Raw genomic sequence first — 19,461 nt, forward strand, 5'->3', positions numbered from 1 at the left:
ATAGTTTAATTTTTTACAAGAAAATGCATGTTCATTGTAGACAATTTAGAAAATAAAAATAAGCAGCAGAAGAAAATATAATCATATATATATATACGGGATCCCATTGTGCATTTGCTTTTATTACCTGATTCTTTCATAGAGGGATGTCTTAACATTGATCTTTCTGTTAAGCCATTTTCCTTTATTTCTTTCTGCTGGAGAGTAAGAGTGGACTCACCTAACATACAATAGTCCCTTCCTATAAAGTGAATATATGTGAAGGGGACTTGACCACAGAAAGATCTGCCTTAGACCTTACCCAGTCTGAGTATGTGACATCCAAAAGACTCAAAAGTAATAAGACTGTTTTCACCTATGACTTAAGGACTGTATTATAAGGAATACTCCATCTCTTTTTTCTTCTCCCAAGCAGTGATCTCCCTCCCAGGTTATAACTTGGAGAAACATTTCACCCTCAGGACGGCCCCTTTTCAGTCTCCTTTTGGTAACCTTCCTGAGGATTTCAGCTTTCTGGCTTGCATGGGATTGTTTACACCCACCGAAGTGACCCGGCTCCTCTCTTTCTAATTTGTGTTGTTTGTTTGGTCTTTCTGCTTTCAAAAAGACAAAGTGGTAGATGTGATGACTTCCCTTTCTGTCTTTTCTCAGGTCTCCGCTTTTACTAGTTTGAAGGTAGCACCGAAATTCTATTTGCTTGCAGGGATTCTAGGATGCAATTTAAAATCATGTTACATTTTCATCACAAGTCATGTTTTTCTCTACCCCCTTTTCCCATTTGTCTTTTAGATAAAGAAATTAAAAACATTTAATGGTGATGTGTCCAAGCTGTCCCTGGCAGACTCCTTTCTGCACTGCTTAATTCAGGTGCCAAAGTAAGGACCACTGATCATTGTTCTTTACAGAGGAAGGTTTTTAAACGTGTGACCTCAGAACTACAGTTTGACTTTTTCCTTTTCAGCTATTCGCTTCGGATTGAAGCCATGGTGCTAAAGAAGGAGTTTTTACCTTCTTGCTCTTCTCTGTACACGGATATAAGAATTCTAAGAATGGCTATACAAGGTGAGTAAATGCATGATCCTTCGTATAATTAGTTTTTATTTATTTGGGTAGCAGTTTATTGTAAAAAATGATTCGGTTGAAATTAGAAATGCAAAGTCCCATTTCTGATACACCCTAAAAAGGGAAATCGGTGTGACCAGGGATGGCATTGAAGGTTTATCTACAGTTACTTCCCCCATAGTTAATTAATTGACTAATCAATTGATTACTTAATCAGCACATTATCCTCCCGTAAGAGAAGCTTTCTTTCATCTCACGCTTCGGAGTCAGCCTCGCTACTTGCAGCTCACTCTTGTTCCTCTTGTAGGTTTGCTTGCTGTGTGTCGGTGGTGTGTGTGCCTTTAAATGACTGAGATACCTTCAGTTGTTAAACCAGTTTGCAAACTGAGTTTAATCAGAAGGTGCGCAAGCCCTGGGCCAGCCCAGCCCATCTCTCCTCCCATTCTCTGGCCTCTGTTGGTGTCTAGGACCCTGCTTTCCGGAAGCAGACCCCCACCCCCACCCCTTTCCTCCTGACTCCTCCCAGGAATGAATGTCCATGCGGGCTCTTTCGTCAGGGTGTCTCTGCCCCCACTGCCTCCCCTCCAGACTCCAACCACTGGTTGGCTAACTATTTTGAGAGGGGCCAGTGGCCCACGTCCATGTCTTTGAACAGCTTGCTACATTCTTGCTTACCCAGCTTGGATAGACTCCTCAGAGCTGCCCTGATGTCTCATTCCATATGGGTGGGAGCTTGGCTTTGGCCTTGGTTGACCCTGGGATTGCAGGCCCAGCCCATTTGCGTTTGCCTCCTCCTCTCAGGCAGTCTCGTGCCCTCCCTGACCCTCACATCTTCCAGCACCATCAGCGCCTCTGACTCCTTCTTGCTCATTTTCTGGATTTCATTATCGTGCAGAACTGTTTATTCCTGTTTGGTTTTCCTGTTTAGTTGCTCTGACCTGGGCTTGAAATAATGTTTTGCTCTTCAGCCCATCATAGTTTCTTCATTTAGAGAGGAGATTAAGAACGAAGATTTTTTTCTTCTTTCAACCTAGAGTTCTTTTAAAATTTTTCCCTATACCAAGGCTGTTGCAGCAACTCTAACAGGGTTGCTGCTCCTGTTCGAAGAGAGATGGGAGAACATGTTTTCGTATTAAGCAGGCAAATTTGTGGGCACGGCACAAACGTTTCTTATCTGGTTACCCTTCAAAAACTGGCCTCCTTCGATAACACAATGTAGGCAGTGATCCAGCTGTAATTTTTGGAAAGTAATACCAGACTTAATGGGGAATATTAACTTAAAAATACCATAGGTGACATTTTACTCTTTGGGTACACTGTCATTTTAATCATCAAATTTTTTTAGCCTTCCAAATACATCAACAATTTTGAATAGTGTTTTTTTTCTGTAGGTGCGTGTACAATAGATCCTGTGATTAAAGAGCTAGTTTACCAGTATATTCCAATGATAAGTTCCTTTTTAAGTCCTTAGGCCAATCCAAGTGAAATGTCTAGTTTTGAATAAAATACGAGGAGTCTCTGGGTGCCTGGCCCCTAAGGGTTGATGCTTTGCACCTTATTTACATGTCATACCAGCTTGTTTACTTTCTATCTCCTCACAGCTCATTGACTAAGCAAAATGTTGCTCGCTATTTTCACATTTCATCAATATAGTCTCAAAGGCTGGTGGATATCAATGAAAAAAAGAAACATTGCCGGGAAAAGGTATCCCTGTAACACAGGGATAAGTTCATAATTGAACTGTTTTATGATGTGTAAGTATTACTGATATTTGATTCCCAGTTCACCACCAGGATATGGATTGCCAGTGGCAAATGCTGCATCAGATCCACCATAGGATGTGCTGCTTTCTTTACTTTCAGAGCCTTCGTATGAAGTTCAGGGTCAGAGCTTGCTCCCAACACCCTTGAACTTGGATGTGGTAGCTGGTAGCTGTCTCTTCTACATTTCAGCTGGAGGCTTCTCTAAGTCACTGTGTGTGTTCTTCTTGACAGAGCTGATGTCATGTGAGGAGCTGCATTCCATATTACACTTGGTGCTACAGGCAGGAAATATCATGAATGCAGTAAGTAAAATACAAAAAAATTAAAACGTTGTATTTCTAACTGTATTGATCTGTCTAAACATATGGTTTTTTTCTTTTGATTTGTCTTCTTTAGGGAGGGTATGCCGGCAATGCAGTAGGATTTAAGCTGTCGTCTTTGCTCAAATTGGCAGACACCAAAGCAAACAAACCTGGGATGAACCTTCTGCACTTTGTTGCACAGGTATGGAAGTGGTTGTTATGGAGAGAGAATGTGGTGGATCCCCATGCTGGCTGTGATGGTTTTCCCAGGTCTAAGGTGGCGTCAGATTCAGGAAAGGGCATGGTGGGTCCCAAGAAGGTTCTCTGTGCGGAAGCACTGTCTGCAAGTACGTGAGCTGAGCTGCGCCCACGGTCCTCGGACTGGAGGGGAGGGCAGGGGTCTGGGGAGTGAGGCGAAGGGTTGATGAAGACAGATAATGAAGGATTTGGATCCTAAAGCTGAGAAATGTGGATTGCTTGCTTTAGCAGTGGGGAGCCAACTGAGGTGTGTGTGCATAATGGCTTTTTGTTTTGTTGTGAGGAAAGTGTGGAGGATGGGTTGGAGTGGAGCAAGAGCTAGAACGAGGGGTACCTCTTGGTGGCAGTTGGCATGAATTCATTGTTTGGAAGAGTTGAGAATCAGAGTGACGGCCACAGGGATGGATGTTGAAACATTTCTAATGTTGAACTGACTAGATTTTTGACCAGTTATGTGTAAACCGTGAGAGAATCAGAGCAATTACAAAGATCACTTCCATCTTTTTCCTTTGTGAAGTGTGGGTTAGCGTGCCTTGCCGTGAGCCCAAGGATTAGACTCAGAACCCTGCCCATCTCTTCCATTTTTAAAAATATTGACTTAGAGAGAGGAAGGGAGAAAGAGAAACACTGGATGTGAGGGAGAAACATCGATTGGTTGCCTCCTGCACACACCCTGACCGGGGATTGAACCTGCAACCTGGGCATGTGCCCTGACCGGGAATCGAACCCCCGGGTGCATGGGAGGACGCTCCAACCAACTGAGCCATCACTTCCATTTTTGACTGGGTCTATGTGATGCCAAAGGAACTAGTTACAAAGTGAAAAATCAGCCCAGCACAATTATCTCTTTGTTGTTACATTATCTCAAGTAACGAATTGTTCCGGTTTGTCTTTCCTTCATTGCAAGGCCTTGTTGTTTTGACAGCAAATACAGCGATGTAGCTTTAGCCTGGGGAGGAAGCTGTCATGTGATTATTTCAAGTGTGAGCTTCAGACGGGGCAGAACTGAGAGAGTTGGCAGAACTGAAAGAGTTTGATTTGTCATTTATGAGCTGTAATCCCTCAGACAAGTCATTTATTATTTTTTAAAAATATATTTTTATTGACTTCGGAGAGGAAGGGAGAGAGAGAGAGAGAGAGAGAGAGAGAGAGAGAGAGAGAGAGAGAGAGACATCAGTGATGAGAGAGAACCATTGATTAGCTGCCTCCTGCACACCCCACACTGGGGATTGAGCCTGCAACCCAGGCCTGTGACCAGGAATTGAACCGTCACCTTCTGGTTCATAGGTGGATGCCCAACCACTTAGTTATTTAAACCTAAGACCCTGGATCTCTTCATCCAGTGATGGAAACAGTGATACCTCAAAACCAGGTAACTGTGAGGGCTCACAGAGGTAATTCCATATAGTAAGCTCTCAATTATTACTATAGTCTTCCGAAGGTGGAGGCCGTGCTGACCTTAGGACTAATATAAAAGCTAATTTGCAGGACGTTAAACCAGAAAATAGGTTCCTCCTCCCAGGTGTCTTGCTGGGAGGGACTCTCTGGCAGTCCTTTTAGATCCGTGTATCCAGGTGTGTCCTGCGTCCCTGCCATGTGGGGAAGTTTCCGGAGTTGTTCATTGGTCCCTTTATACATGTCTTCCTCGTACTCTGTGAACAGGTGAAGAATCCAGAGTCTCCATGGCTTGGGCACCTTCTGATTAAACTTAGGTTGCAAACTGGTTTAACTGCTGAAGGTATCTCGGTCATTCAAAGGCACACTCACAGGTATGGGTGGTATTTAAACAGGAGATGTTGGATTCTCTGAGAGATGATGGGCCCTGCTAAGGCACCACCTCCTTCCCCTGAGTTTTCAGGCACATTACTTATGTTTCATGTCAGCATCAGTTGCTCAGGAAGTTAAATGTATGGTGAGAGTCCTGGCATTCTGGTAGATCTTGCTAGGAACATCGGAGCTACTGTCTCAGTGAATGGCTTTGACTGCATCAAGGGTGAAAAACGGGAACAGTGATTTTAAGGTTCCTTTAAGCCTGGGCAAATGATTTCCTTCCAGTTCCATCTTTATAGTGAGACCAAATTCTGGTTTTGTTTCAGGAAGCCCAAAAGAACGATGCCATTCTTCTAAACTTTTCTGAAAAATTACATCATGTTCAGGAGGCTGCTAGGTAAGCAAGAAAGACTGAAAGTGAATTGTGAAGATTTAAGGTTGTGTGTTTTTTCAACTGCCTTCTTATGAAAACTGATGACTGTTTTATAACTTCTGGATTCAAGTGTGAACTTTTAAAAGTTTTGTCTTGTTGAACTTTCAGACCTTCTTTTCATTTGCTTACAGAGGTGTGTGTGTGTGTGTGTACACCTTTGGAATTTGGGGGTTTTGAAAAATTAATCCTTAGTTTTTTAATCTAAAAAAGACCTATTGCCATCTCTTCTAATGAATATCATCTGTGTAAAAAAAACAGGGATTAAGAACTTCAACTCCCTCCACACCCAAAAGATAGAGTTCAAACAACACAGCCTATTACCTTGGGAGCTGGTATATTGTCAGTCACACTGGCAGGGCCATCCATCACTGTTTTCGTGGTAGAATCTAACATGGTACATTTATTTTCTATTACATTAGAAGTTGGAACCATACCAAGGGCTGTGAAAGGATTTTGTCTTAAATTAGTCACGGCTTTACAGAGACAGTATCTACCAAGCATGGAGCTCCATGTCTAACACTTTAATTTGCTTCTGTTCCTAATGTAGTCATGTGTTTTAATGTAGCTCTGATCTGTGTCTACATGCTAGCTCCAGTTCTGTGTTTTCAAATTTACAGTACACATCCCGGCATCAAAGCAGTAAATGTTCAAAAACTAGCTTTTTAGGGGAGAAAAAAGGTCTGATTTGTATTATTTGTCGATTTCCATGGTGTAAATACTACTATCACGGCTGATTTCAAGCTACCAACGTGGTGTTACTAAAGCACAGTTGGGAAGAGATGCCTATACCCACGTCACCTCTTGTAATCTGGCTTCAGCCCACCCCTTCATCCGCCTCATTCACGGATTTATTTGCAATAGTCTTTATTGCATAGACTCATTATCTGAGTGACTATATCCAGTTAGGATGCAAACCACATGCATAAGCACATGAACCACAGCTCTGCAGGCCAAGCCCTGTCGTTGGCCAGTGTCTCTGTGATGACTGTGAACATCTAGCCACAGATGACATCTTTCCCAAAGTGGGATGATCAGTCAGTCCAAAGTGTGAACAGTTCGTAGTTCATGTTTACAGATCGCCAGATTATTCCCCCAAAAGAATGAGCATCTTTCTTATAAGATGTAAACTGTTTTCGTTTTGAATTACTTGAAGGAATCTGTATGGGAATATTTATTCCTCCGACTGGTATAGAAATGTTACTAAGAGAGAAACAGAGAAATAACCATTACTTTTTTTATTTTAATCTTTACCCAAGGATATGTTATTGTTCTTTTAATGGATTTTAGAGAGAGGAAGGGATTGAGAGAGAGAAACACTGTTCAGTTACCTCCCATATGTGCCCTGACTAGGGATCGAACTCACAACCTAGGGATGTGCCCTGACCAGGAATTGAACCCATAGCCTTTTGGTGTATGGGATGACACTCCAACCAATTGAGCCACCCAGCTAGGGCAACCAGTACAGTTTTAAACAGATATTTCAGAGTTAGATGGGGAAGTTTAGCTAGCTATTGTCTTAGAAAAAACTTATTCAGTAAGGTCTGTTTATTTGAAGTGGAAGATGAAGTACAAACAGATCATAGATGACCATTGAAGGCAGAAGACTTTATTGTAAAAAAAAAAAAAAACACACACACACACAAAAAAACCAAAACTGACAATGGCAGCATGAAAGCATCCTACTATATGAATTTGCTAATTGATTTTAAGGGTCGTCTGTGTTTACTTTACCAGGTGACAAAAACATCATTTCTGCCCTACCGATCTGGATTTGGTCTACAGTAAATAACAAAAGCCTTTGCATGATTGTTAGTTTTCTGTAAAATAGAGCGCTTTCCCTGTCTGTCAGTGGCCAGCCACATGATGTCCGCTCAGTAGCTCCGTATTACCCTTAATGTCAGGATTATCAGCACACACTGCCTTGCTATTCATGAGTTAGAACTTCTGTGTTTGTGTTTAGTGGCCAGAGGAAAATGCATCTGAGTCCTGCTAGCTTTTAGTTTTCCAATGCTTATTGCATAAAGGTGTTCAGACAAGCCCCATGGTTTTGGTTATCTCACCAGCAAGAACAGTTACGTATATTACAGCCTGTTTTCTTTGAGCCAGTGTGTGTCTTTAGGAAAGAATCTCCTCTTCAAAAAACAACATAAGCAACAACATATGCAGACCGACAGCTGTCAGAGGGCAGGGGAGTGGGGGGATTGGATGAAAGGTGAAGGGATTAGCTAAAGAACATGTATGCACAACCCATAGACACAGACAACATTGTGATGATGGCCAAAAGGGGGTGAGGGGGGGGACTGGGTGGAGGTGGGCAAAACCGGGGTGGAGGTGGGGGAGATGGGGACATCTGTAAGAGTGTCAATGATAAAAATTAAGTAATAAATAAGTAAAAAATATAGGAGGAAACTCTAAATACAGGGGTAGGTTAATTATTCGCAGTGGCTCCCTCCCCTTCTATTTGGTTTGTTTGCTTTTTTACAAATTTCTTTAATGTCTTCACTTAATAGTTGGACCCTTACAACTGCTTCTGCGTTCGAACTGATATGTGATAGTCAATTTGTGTTGCTTTTTTCCTTTACATTCAGTGTTTTGTATTAGCTTCAGGTGTGTCTGCCCTTCTGTTTCTAAGATTGACCAGCAGTTAGACTGGGTTGATGTACCCACGTGACACATGGCTTCCCCGTTGCCAACTGCCCGCTGTCCCCTTTCTTCTCCCAGGTTGTCTCTGGATAACACGGAGGCAGAGCTGCACTCGCTGTCTGTCAGGACGCGGTCGCTGAAGGAAAACATCCGGCGGGATGATGAGCTCCGTCAGCAGATGGAAGAGTTCCTTCAGGTCTGTGGGTGAAGCAAGTCAGTGCCTCTCATTTCGTCGTTCAGCAGCTCCCCGGGGCGGGGTGCGTGTGCATGGGCGTGTTCAGGGAAGCAGCAGGTTCCCATTCATATTTCCCCCCAGTCAGTAAAGGGAGCGTCTTAGTTCAGTGCCCATTCCTGGCTGGATTGTTTTTGAGCAGAAGATACTGAATGTGGCCTAAACTGCCTCAGCTAATTGTTAGGGAGCGGGCCGCCGTGTGTCACTGCTCGATGTGAAATGGTATCAGGTGAGGGTGCTCACTTACCCTGGCAATCAAGTTGCGGTTGTAAGTCGTGGTTTTGGGGTTCCCGACTCCCAGTCAAATGGGTGCGTAACAGAACCGCGAAGTTCCACAGAAATCGTAAAGATAACCTGAGAACCTGGAGTGTTGTCCCTTCGCTTGTGTTTACTAAAGGCACAGGCTGCGTTTTGGCATGTTTTATGTTAAGAGCAGGAGAACACGGTCGCTGTGCCTATCACCACCCGAAATCCATCAGCCCAAACAGGGTGTGTCAGGAGCTGCTCGGAATAACAACAGAAAACAGCAGAGTGGACCTGTTTGTGACAGCTCACTGTGACTCACTCATCACACAGTCTGACATCCTTCGTTTATCGTCCTCATTAAAAGGAAAGCGTGGCACCTTTTCATGCTCCCAACCTTCAGGGAAGCGGTGTGCTGCCTTAAATGTCAGTGCCTTAGATTTGCGAGGTGGAATCCAGGTGCCCGGGCTGCCCTTGGCACCGGGAAGGGACACTGTGCTCCGGAGGCTTGTTCCAAGCGAAGCCGTTACCCGTGTGCGCGTAATGAAGCTGCAAATATGATGCGCCTCAGCTCCCATCTGCAAACAGTTGGTTTTGTTTGGCTCGGTTGGGATTTTATTTTTTTATTATTAAACACGGGTTCTGTGCTTTCTTTGAAATATAAGCAGGCTCTGATTTTCCCCGTACAAGTACACAGATTTTTCTCAAAGTGTAAGAACAAAGCAAACAGCAGCACAGAGACACCTACCAGTGGGTAGGAAAACGCTCAGCAGGGAGCACATTCAGACAACGGGAGCCAATCCCGTAAGTCAAGGAGAAGGCCCACGTGCAGGACATGAGAGTTCCGGTTGCCTCGTTCCTCAGTTCTTATATTAAACATTAGTGTCGTATGCCAAATAGCCGGACAGAAAGGTCTTCCATGAAAAGCAGCTCTTTCTTAACTGCACCTCTGTCTTAAGGCAAACTTGTTTTAACTCTAAACGCTTCTTCCTGGCAGTCATTTTTAGCTCTGTAAATAAAAATGTTCCACCCAGCTATTTATTTATTTTTTTAAAATTCAATTTCTTTAAAGAGGGGGGTACAATTTTTGAGGGTAGGTTAGGGTCAGGCCAGCAAGGGCTTGGAATGCCAGTCTGAAAACTCTGGCCTTTTGTGCTCTAAGCCGTGGGGAGTCGCTGGAGATTTTGGAGCAGAAAAAAATGACAGGACCACCGTTTTGCAGATCTCTTTGGGACTTTTGACCCTTTGGGTGTGAAACACCAAGTAAACTGGTTTGGAACTTGGCTCCAGAGCAGACAAGTTAGAGATGGAAAGTGGAGTTTGCTACACTGCTAACCTGTTGTCATTCACGTTTTGCCAGTGTGGCTTTGGACTCTTTTGTTCCCGGCCCTGATCATGTGGGCAGGGTTCAGGAAGTAATGACTCTGAGCGTGGTGACTTGTCAGACCCATATTTGGACTATTTCACTTTCCCAGGTCCTGAGGGTGACTGCGGTGCACTGGTGTCATTCCTTCCCCGAGTCCTCTCAGTCCCCTCACACTCCAAGGATGCGGCCTATGAGGTGCAGTAAATGCCTGTGTAGATTCTTGTCAAGAGTCCTGTTTAACTGCAGTTGAGCTGTTCTTGGCTGGAATCCATCTTCCCTTCTGTAGAAGAATGACAGGCAGGGGTATATCCTTTCGTTAATACCCTTCTCTCCATAGAGAAAAATACACCGTGAGTGCACACACTGCCTTGGGCTGCTGGCGCAGATGGTTACTTTCTCTGGTATTTGGTCTCCTAAATAGTTTTGGTTCCCTGCATCCTCTTGAGTGTGTTTGGTGTAGGAAGAGGGCTTTTCAGGGGGAGAGTGTGTTGGAGTGAGTGAGAGGGGACGCATCTTCTCAGAACTTGTCTCTAGGTTCCGTAGCTCCAAGCAGGTCCAAGCAGGGCTTCCACTCCTCACGGGAGGGCAGCCTGTGTCTTCACCATTTCCCAGGCCTGTCCCCCACGCGAAGAAGTCTCCAACTACGTCTTTATGAAAGCATGATACGCGTGATTTCATAAAGTAATAACTCCATAAGTCCCTTCTTCATATAAGCCTTATAACCCAGTGGGAAAGAAAGCTGCATGAGGCTTCACGTGGTCCCCGTACTCAGTGCCCAGGGGGCTGGCTCCTCGGAGCACTCTGCTTCCTCATTTCAGCTCAACCTTTGTTGTCCCTGAGCCGCGTCAGGGAGTGTGGCTGTGCCCCTTGGCCCCAGCAGATCCCTTCCTGAAAGGGTTGGAGTTCATTGGAGGGAAGCAAGCTTCTTTCCCTCCCACTTCTTGGTTGAGGCAGTAGCCTGAACCTGTAGGGACCCTGGAGACTTTGTCCTAGAAGAATTTGGAGACCATGGAGAAGTAAAGAGGGTGGATTTGTACAGGCAGAAATTCTTAACCGTGGCTACCTATCACCATTTCCTGGGGAAGTTTTCATAAGATATGCAGGCTGGGTCCACCCCACAGCTACTCAGTGGCATGGACTGTAGACCCAGCACCCCAGCTGATATAGATGAGCACCCCTGGCTAGGAAGCCCTTGCTGGGACCTTGGTCAAGGCACGAGGGCTTCAGTCTTAGGGGGTGACCCTGACCCTGACATGGCTCATTTGGAATTAAGTTTAACTTCCCTGCCAACAGGGCAACTCATCAATAGGACAGTGACTTCTAGGACCCTAAAGTAAACCTGGCCAGTATAACACCCAGTTTTAAGAGAAGGAAGAACATACAGAATATGAATATTGGTATTTATATAAATATTAATAAAATCAAGTGTACACCTATGTCACTTTTTCAGTGACATTGAAGGTGAATGTTTCATTGGTGACATTCTACAGGTGAAGGCCCTTCCATCTCTTCTGTTGCTCCTAGGCCTCACCCAGGAGCTCACCTTGCTTCCCCGAAGGTTTTGTTTGGGTTGAATTATTGTCCTTTTGGCTCTGAGCACATTGGACTCGCAATAAGCCTTCCCTTTTCCGAGACCTGAAACTGAACCCGGGAGCACCCCTCCCCTGGGCACCAGCCTGCCCGCCGACTGCTTGCCTCAGCGTGTGCTTGTCTGTCTGCCCGCAGTTTGCTGTAGAAAAGCTGACCGAACTAGAACACTGGAAACGGGAGCTCCAGGACGAGGCCCACACCCTCATAGATTTTTTCTGCGAAGACAAAGAAACCATGAAACTGGATGAGTGCCTTCAGATATTTCGAGACTTTTGCACCAAATTCAGCAAAGCGGTTAAGGTACGGCAGATGGCATCTCTGTTCGGATTTTTATTTTTCTTCTTCCAGACCCAGCCAGCTCTCTGCCCATGGCAAGGAGATGGTTGAGCTTTTATGGGGGTTCAGGAAGGTCGGGCGCCAGCCTCTCGGTCAGGATGAGGAGGAAGTGGTTCTGCCACCCCAGGCCCAAACGCTTCCGTATCATCAGGTGCCCAGCATGTGGGGACAGCGGTGGTGGGTGGTAGGTGCCAACATCTGCAGCTCTGAGGCTCAGAACATTACCTACTTGAATGCCCTGAAAGCATTTTGTTAGTAAGATTTATTTATGATGGCCGTCACCATATTGAAAAGTATCTTCAAAGATCCTGAAAGTCTTTCTCAGCCCCTCCCCAGGAGAACATATCCTTTGCCAGGAGACCTTGGTCGCAGTGGGCTGACCATAGAGCCCTCTGTCACTGTTTCCAGCCCCATGGCCGTCGCCAGGGGTTGGTGCCACGGGAACCAGTCTGTCCTTGGCCAGGGCCGACTTGGAAATGCTCAGATATCTAGGGAAGGTGCTCTGCTGTCTGAGTCCACCTTACCCTCCAGCCATCAATTCCAGTCATCTCTGAGCTCATTGCAGAAGCCAGAAAACTCTGGGTTGCTTGGCTTTGTAAATAAAACTTTCATTTCAATGAAAAACAAAGCACCTCACCTCCCTTCCTTTCTGGTGGTGCTGAGAAACCTAATACATGTACACCATCTCTTCCTCTATATTTCAAAAGCAGATTTGCCCGTAGCTGAGTTTCTTTGAGGGGCTGGTCCAGTTTCTCTCCAGCCAGAAGTGAATAGACCAGAGTTCCTTGATTTCTCGGTCCCTCCGTCCTCTGTCCAGCTAAACGAAGGAGGCTCAGCCTCTGGCCACGCTTACGCTCCCTTGTCCCAGCAGTGAGCTCAGCAGGGGAAGCGGTGGTGGGTGGTAGGTGCCAGATTGGCTCTTGCTGAGGCCCTCACTCCCAGTTGGAATCCTATAGGCTCTCGGGGCCACCTGTGTGATGCTCTCAGCCCAGCTGCCCCGAGAGCAAGAGCTGGCCCCTCCCCCGGCACTGGCAGCCAGCTGGAGCCAGAGCCTCACAGACACTTGGACAGGAATGTCCGTTTGCAGAAATGGACCTTCAAGTAAAATGTGCTACCGATAACAGATTTGGGTGGTGATTTCCACATATTTCCATGACAGGAGTACATTCAAAGTGCACAGCCAGGCAGTAAAGTGTGCTTGGTTGTATGCATTTGTCCTGTCCCAGAGGACTGGCCACTCGGAGCAGGGTGGAAGGTGGAGGATTTGTAAGGCAAATCCTTCTCTCTGGTTGTGGGAAGGGCATGGGGCACAAGGGACCAAGCCACCCTGGCATTTCTGGTGTTTGTTTGTTTTTGTGTGTGTGGTTTTTTTTTCTACCAGGGAGCAGCCAGAGAACAGAGATTTGAAAAGCCTCTCGTAATATCTTGGGTGTACATCAGTTATGCATCCATACCCCCACTAGGTAGAATGTGCTGCACAGCAGTGAGTGTGTGTGTGTGTGTGTGTGTGTGTGTGTGTGTGTGTACCCATGCAAGGACCACATGGGCTTTCCTTGGAGTTGAGGTCACAGGTATAAGTGGAGTCACAGCCCACACTGCGGGGTCAGTGCCTTGACCAGAAAGCTGGAAGTTAGGCCCAGGCATCTGATGACAACCTTAGACAGACTTTTGGGGCCAGAAGTAGTGTCTCCTCTGGTCACCCCCACGTAGCTCTGGAAGAACCCAGCCCCCCCACACAAGGGCAAACGCACAGTCTCCCCTTGATGCCCGTGGCCCAGTCTCTCCTCCACCATGTGTGTCTCACTGGGGTCTCAGGGTAGGTGGCTCTGGAATGGCACAGGGGTCCCAGGTGTCTGATGCATCTTTGGGCTTCTCTCCACTCCTCGTTCAGGACAACCACAACCGGGAGGTACAGGAGCTGAGGCAGCTGCGGCGGCTGCAGGAGCTGGAGCAGAAGCGGCATTCCTGGGCGACCGGGGAGCTGGTGGGATTCGGCCGGAGCAGCAGTGAGAATGACGTGGAGCAGCTGGGCAAGAAGGGTGCGGAGGACCTGCCCCCCTTCCTGCGCCGCAGGCCCATCAGCCCCTCCTGCCGACGCCCCAACACCCGCCGCTCCCGCCTCTCCCTGGGCGCCTCCGCTGACCGGGAGCTGCTGACCTTCCTGGAGAACTCCGTGGGCAGCCCTGAGGAGGCCAACAAGTTCAACAGCTTGCCCCGGAGCAGCCCTCGGCAGGCCCGGCCCGCGTCGGCCTGGAGGGAGTCTGGGGAGCTGAGGGACCAGGGCTCTGGCCGCACACACAGACCTCAGGCCTCTGCAGGCCAGGAGGGAGCCCCCGACCCACCCTCGGCTTCCTGTGGCCAGCTCCTCGCGCCCCAGATGGAAGACTCTGCTCCAGTTTTGCTCCGAACTCGGCGTAGCGGGCTCAGCATGCTCCAGAAGAGGAACAGCGAGCCTGTGGGCCTGGCATCTCCCTGGTCCCCTCCACTCTCGCCACTGGCTCTGGGAATTAAGGAGCACGAGCTGGTGACCGGGCTGGCCCAGTTCGACGTCCAGGGTCCCAAGGACCCAGAGGAGACGCCCCAGTGGAGCCTGACCAATGTCAGTCCAGGGGAGCTGGCGTCTCCGGGGAATGGGAGCCTGCAACCCCTCGGAGCTGACACTGGTGCTGGCATTGATGCTGGCATTGATGCTGGCAACGGTAGCCTGATGCCTGTGGGTACAGGTGCCCAGGAGAGTCTCAGCGCCCAGGAGAGTCTCAGTGCCCAGGAGAGTCTCAGTGCCCAGGAGAGTCTCAGCGCCGCCCTGCAGGGTGACGGCGTGGCCCCTGACGAGCCCAGCATCAACCCTGAGAACAAAGACGCTGGGCCTCTGTTCTACTTCTCGGATACCACTGACTGCTCGCTGACCTTGGACTGCTCAGAGGAAACCAATGCCAGGTCTGGGGGTGGGGAGCTGGGGGAGGCCGGCCAAGGGGATGGCTCTGTGTCCTCTGGGGCAGGGGAGGCGGATGGCAGCCAGGTGTCCTCCAACCCTCTCTCCAGCCCCCCTGGGGAGACCCCTGCTCCTGCTTCTGCAAAGACTGGGCCCAGCTGCAGGGGTGGCCTTTCCAGAGACAGGTCCTCCAAAGGGAAGGAAGTGACCACACCAAAGAGAAACTCCCTCAAGGAGGCGTCCCAGGGAGCCCCCAAGCCTGGGGCTCCCCCGCGAGGCCAGGGGACGGCGCCCAAGCCCGTGCGGACCTTGACCTCCTCGGAGAGCGAGAGCATGCGCAAGGTCGTGCCCATCTCGAGGGCCAGCAGGGGCTCCTCCGGCTGGAAGCAGCCGCCTCGGGAGCCGCCCAGCGGCACCCAGGAGCCGTGGTCACGCCGGAACTCTGTGAAGGACACCTCGGACACGTCACCCAAGAGGTCCTCGAAGGGGCCCGGGGTGGTCGCCGAGGTGACCGAGGAGCAGGAGCAGAGGCCGCTGCGAGGGAGGGTCGGCTCCTGCGGCACCCGGCCGGGCAAGGAGCCCGCCCTGCAGCCCAGGGGCTCCCTCAAGAAGCCCAGCGCCAAGCCCCTCCGGAACGTCCCCAGACAGAAACCCGAGGAAAATAAGATCTGCCGCTCCAATTCCCAGGACCCCCAGAGCCCGGGAGAAGAGCCCAAGCCGCCTCCACCAACCCCCAGCGTCCCCCGTGTCCCGTCCCAGGTCCCAGGCTTTGCCCGAAACACAGTAGCCTCCTCATCTCGGTTCATGAAAACAGATTCTCTCCCGGTGACCAAGGCCCCTGGCCTCACGCGGACCGTCTCCCACCGGCAGCTGAGGATGAAGGGTGGCTCTGAGGATGCGGTCCCCAAGGACAGCGGCACCCTGCGGCGGGCCAACAGCTCCCGGGCCCCCAAAAAGTGTCCTGAGCCAGCAGAGGGGCCCGGTGCCAACACGGAGGCCTCTCTGAAGGGCAGGGGGACGGGGGAAAGGACCTCCTTCAGGCAGAAAGACTCCGGCCGGACCACACTGGGGAAAATCCTCCACCCCTTATGGAAGTGACGGGTGCCTGTCCCCCCTCACCTCCTGGCACGTCATGCGGACTGACTGCTGTGAAAGGCCAACGCCGAGTGACTCTTCTACATCAAGGGAATCGCCGGTGCCACCTGCTAGTGCTCCTGTCGCTGAAGGTACCCTCTGGGAGGCCTGTGGGCTGCCACCTGCAGCGCCGACTCCTGCCGTCGAGTTCCCATGCACCCCCGTCCTGGACCAGCACCTCCCGCACACACCCCCAAAGTGTGCACAGGCACCTCTACGCCAAAAACAGACTCGGGCGTGTGAGATGGCATTCGTACGCAACAAGTAAACAAGGAATTCTGGCCAGTTTTTAGAAATCAGAGGCTTATTTTTCAATATAAAAATTCAGTGTTTTAGTTGGTTCCTTTTGCAGAGTGAATGGGAAAAAAAGACAGAAGAAAAACTGCTTTGTATGAAGATGTTTTCATCTTCCTGTGTCCTTGGTCTCGGGGTTCCACCTGCCTGCACACCGACCATTGCTGGCAGCTCGGCTTCGCCATGAGCCCTGGGCGTCCTGTGGTTGCACCGAGTCCGTGAGACTCTTCCTGGCTCACCTCTCCCTGCCTGACTTGGGATGAGGGTTTGCGTGTGAGCAGGAGGGAAAGTGAGCCTGGTGGGTGGAGACCGGTGCTCCTGTGGCTCCGTGTGGGCACCGTGGGCAGCGGGACGTGCGTTTTGGGGGCCTGTGGCTGCCGGGAGCGCTTCCCTGCGGACGGGTGGCAGGCAGCCCCTGGGAGAATGCTGCATCTTTCAGGGTGTAGAAGTGCCATATTTTCATGGAACGTCATGGGGCTGCTCAGCAGATCACACCTCTCCCATCCCACGTCTTCGCATTTGTGTTTCTGTTGTACGACTGAGTAACGGCTGCTACGACTTGTGTTCGCTCTGGTTACAGGGGAGGAAAAACCTTTCTGTCTCCCAGTCTTTCTTCTCCGTCTTCTCTTTGCTCCCAGCCTCCTTTGCTCATGTGACCTGAAACCTGGCGTGTCTCTCTCTCTCTCTCTCTCTCTCTCTCTCTCTCTCTCTCTCTCTCTCTCTCTTTCTCCCTCCCTTCCTCCCACCCCCTCTCTCTCCCCCTCTCCATTCCTCCTTCTCTCTCTCTCTCTCTCTCTCTCTCTCTCTCTCTCTCTCTCCTCTCTCTCTCAACAGTAATACTTACAAATGTTGACGTCTATTCTTTGGTATAGTGGTTTTGAAATCCTGAGAAAAACCAAATCAAGTTTTTAAAATCAGACTAAAAAGAAAATAACTGTTAGAAGAATTTGTATCATCAGGGACAATTTGGAATAAAGGCCTTCGTGCAGAGGAAAGGTGTGGGTGGGGGGACACTTTTTTCTACCCGGTTCCCACTTCACTAGTTCCCTCTGAGACTACTTGGGAAATAGGGGAATTCTTGAAACTTTTTTATTTTTTAAAAATTGCACCCCCCCCCCCATTTTTGGTCACTTATTAGTGAAACCTCATTTCAGATCCAACAGTGGTAGACGGATTTAGGCAGATAAGATGTGTTACAATCTCCCTCCCGTACAGTTTTGCCTCCCAACCAAATTAATTGGAAACTTGACTTCGATGAGTCCGCTAAGTTGAAGGGGTAAACTTTATGGTAGAAGAAGTTAGGCACCTGACCACAAAACCTCTTACGGAAATAGCCCTGAGTAGGTATTTCCGGGGCTCCGCAGAGATGGTTAATGGGAATCCTGAATTGTTTCTCACCATCTCAAAAAGCCGGAGAAATCATTTATTTAACCATGCAGACCACAGCGGTCAAAACATAGGGCCCATGGGTGGATGGGACATGGATGAAAGAGGTCAAAAATTTGTGGATTTGTGGATAGAGAGGGGGTCAGGACTCCTGGTGAGACTCTAGGGACCAGGGATCGAGTCCCTCCCTGTTCCATCGCTGATACTAGTACCTTGGGCAAGCCACTCCCTGTCCCTAAGCCTCTGCTTCCCAGTCTGCAGCAGTGGGGGCATGGCCTCCATGATGGTCTCCAGGGGTCCTTCTAGCTACAGCAGTCGGAGTCATAAACACCCAGGGACCAGCTCTGCCCTGGGATCAGCTTCTTAGAACCAACCCCCCGCATCTCTTCAGCAGAGGCCTCCTGCAAAGGCCTGCTCAAAACACCTCCAGAATGAGTCGTCGCTTTGAAACCCACTCAGCCACTTTCCTGAGAAGTGGTGTTTTAATTTACTTAGCCCTGTGGACAACTTCTGTGTTTGCATCTGTACGAGCAGGTGATCATTCTATTACCTTTTATCGGTAGTAAGCTTGGACAAAATAATTTAAGTATATAATGGAGAAGTGTAAATAAGTTTCTATATGAAATTGTTTAAGATGAACAATTAAGATGTATTTAAAGGTCCATTTATATGTTCTTTTACGTAACACGTACTTAAATAAAGTTCCTGTTTATGGGATTGTGTTCTTTCCTTGGTGTGTGTGTGTGTGTGTATGTGTGTATGTGTGAGAGAGAAACCCTGGCAGGAGAGGAAGGCAGGATGCAGGAGGTAGGAGAGGGTTGGAATACAAGTCTTGTTCTCAGAAGGTTCAAGAGCCAAAAGTAGGCTGTTGGTGTGTCTCCTTATTAGCAGAGAACCTGCGTTTAACTGAGGGCCTTGCGCCAGGCCTGTGGGAAAGCAGGCATGCAGCTGACAGGCAGGCCATCGGTGGAATGTTCAGCACCTCGTACATGCTCACATTATTCCACGTTTGGGGCCAAGTTTTGTGTAATCTCCATGGGGCCGGCAAGTCTGGATCTGCTGCTGTGTGTCCTCGTGTGCTTTGGCTCAGGACACTATTGGGAAATCACAGCTCACTTCTGAGCGGCCTCAGGAATGAGCAGAGAGGGAGGAAGGTGAGGTTTTATTTCAAATGCAGGGTTGATGCTTCTTTGAAAGGAAAGGTGGGGAGGGGGGGGCATCTGTGAGACCCACCTCATACCTTGGGGTTTCCTATCAGGTATTAGGCCTGGCTACTCTCTTGCTTTTTCTGGAAATGGTTAAAGGAATAGCCTTGGGTCAGGCACCCGTGGGTGAGAGCGTAGATGACGTCCTTGTGAGTTGCTGCTTGCCCGGTGACATTTAGAACCTGGCTTTGCCTGTTAGAGCCTTTTCTTTTCCCAGTGGGTCTCAAGCAGTTTTCTTTTTACCCTCTTATTTTAGGACTTTCCTTACGGGAGGACCCTGTGGTGCAGTCCTCCTCCTGAAGATAGGTGTTGAGTTCAAAGGGACCACAGTTTCCTAATGGTTCGTTCCAGATTCTGAATGTTTATGTATTATGGTGAGAGGCTCTGGAATAGTTTGGTAGAGCTCTCTTTTTAAACAAACAAACAAACTATATATATATATATATATATATATTTCAGAGAGGAAGTGGGGAGAGAGAGAGAAACATCAATGATGAGAGAAAATCATTGAA

At 48.6% G+C, this 19,461-nt stretch overlaps 1 protein-coding gene across 10 annotated transcripts in view; it reads left to right on the plus strand.

The window, feature by feature from the left end:
* The window catches only part of FHDC1 (FH2 domain containing 1), a 41,312-nt gene extending 22,851 nt beyond the window's left edge, over nt 1–18,461 (plus strand). For 8 of the 10 annotated variants that reach the window (XM_036315704.1, XM_036315697.1, XM_036315699.1 and 5 more), the window contains 8 exons: nt 790–875; nt 962–1,062; nt 3,057–3,127; nt 3,222–3,329; nt 5,482–5,552; nt 8,310–8,427; nt 11,798–11,962; nt 13,890–18,461. In XM_036315704.1, coding sequence (XP_036171597.1) covers nt 790–875; nt 962–1,062; nt 3,057–3,127; nt 3,222–3,329; nt 5,482–5,552; nt 8,310–8,427; nt 11,798–11,962; nt 13,890–16,028 — 2,859 coding nt within the window. In that variant the 3' untranslated portion in view covers nt 16,029–18,461. The remainder of the gene's footprint in view (nt 1–789; nt 876–961; nt 1,063–3,056; nt 3,128–3,221; nt 3,330–5,481; nt 5,553–8,309; nt 8,428–11,797; nt 11,963–13,889) is intronic. The other 2 variants (XM_036315706.1, XM_036315705.1) reach the window with 1 other exon arrangement.
* The last annotated feature ends 1,000 nt before the right edge of the window (nt 18,462–19,461 follow it).

Source organism: Myotis myotis, unplaced genomic scaffold (genome assembly GCF_014108235.1).
Source record: "Myotis myotis isolate mMyoMyo1 unplaced genomic scaffold, mMyoMyo1.p scaffold_m19_p_6, whole genome shotgun sequence".
NCBI lineage: Eukaryota > Metazoa > Chordata > Mammalia > Chiroptera > Vespertilionidae > Myotis > Myotis myotis.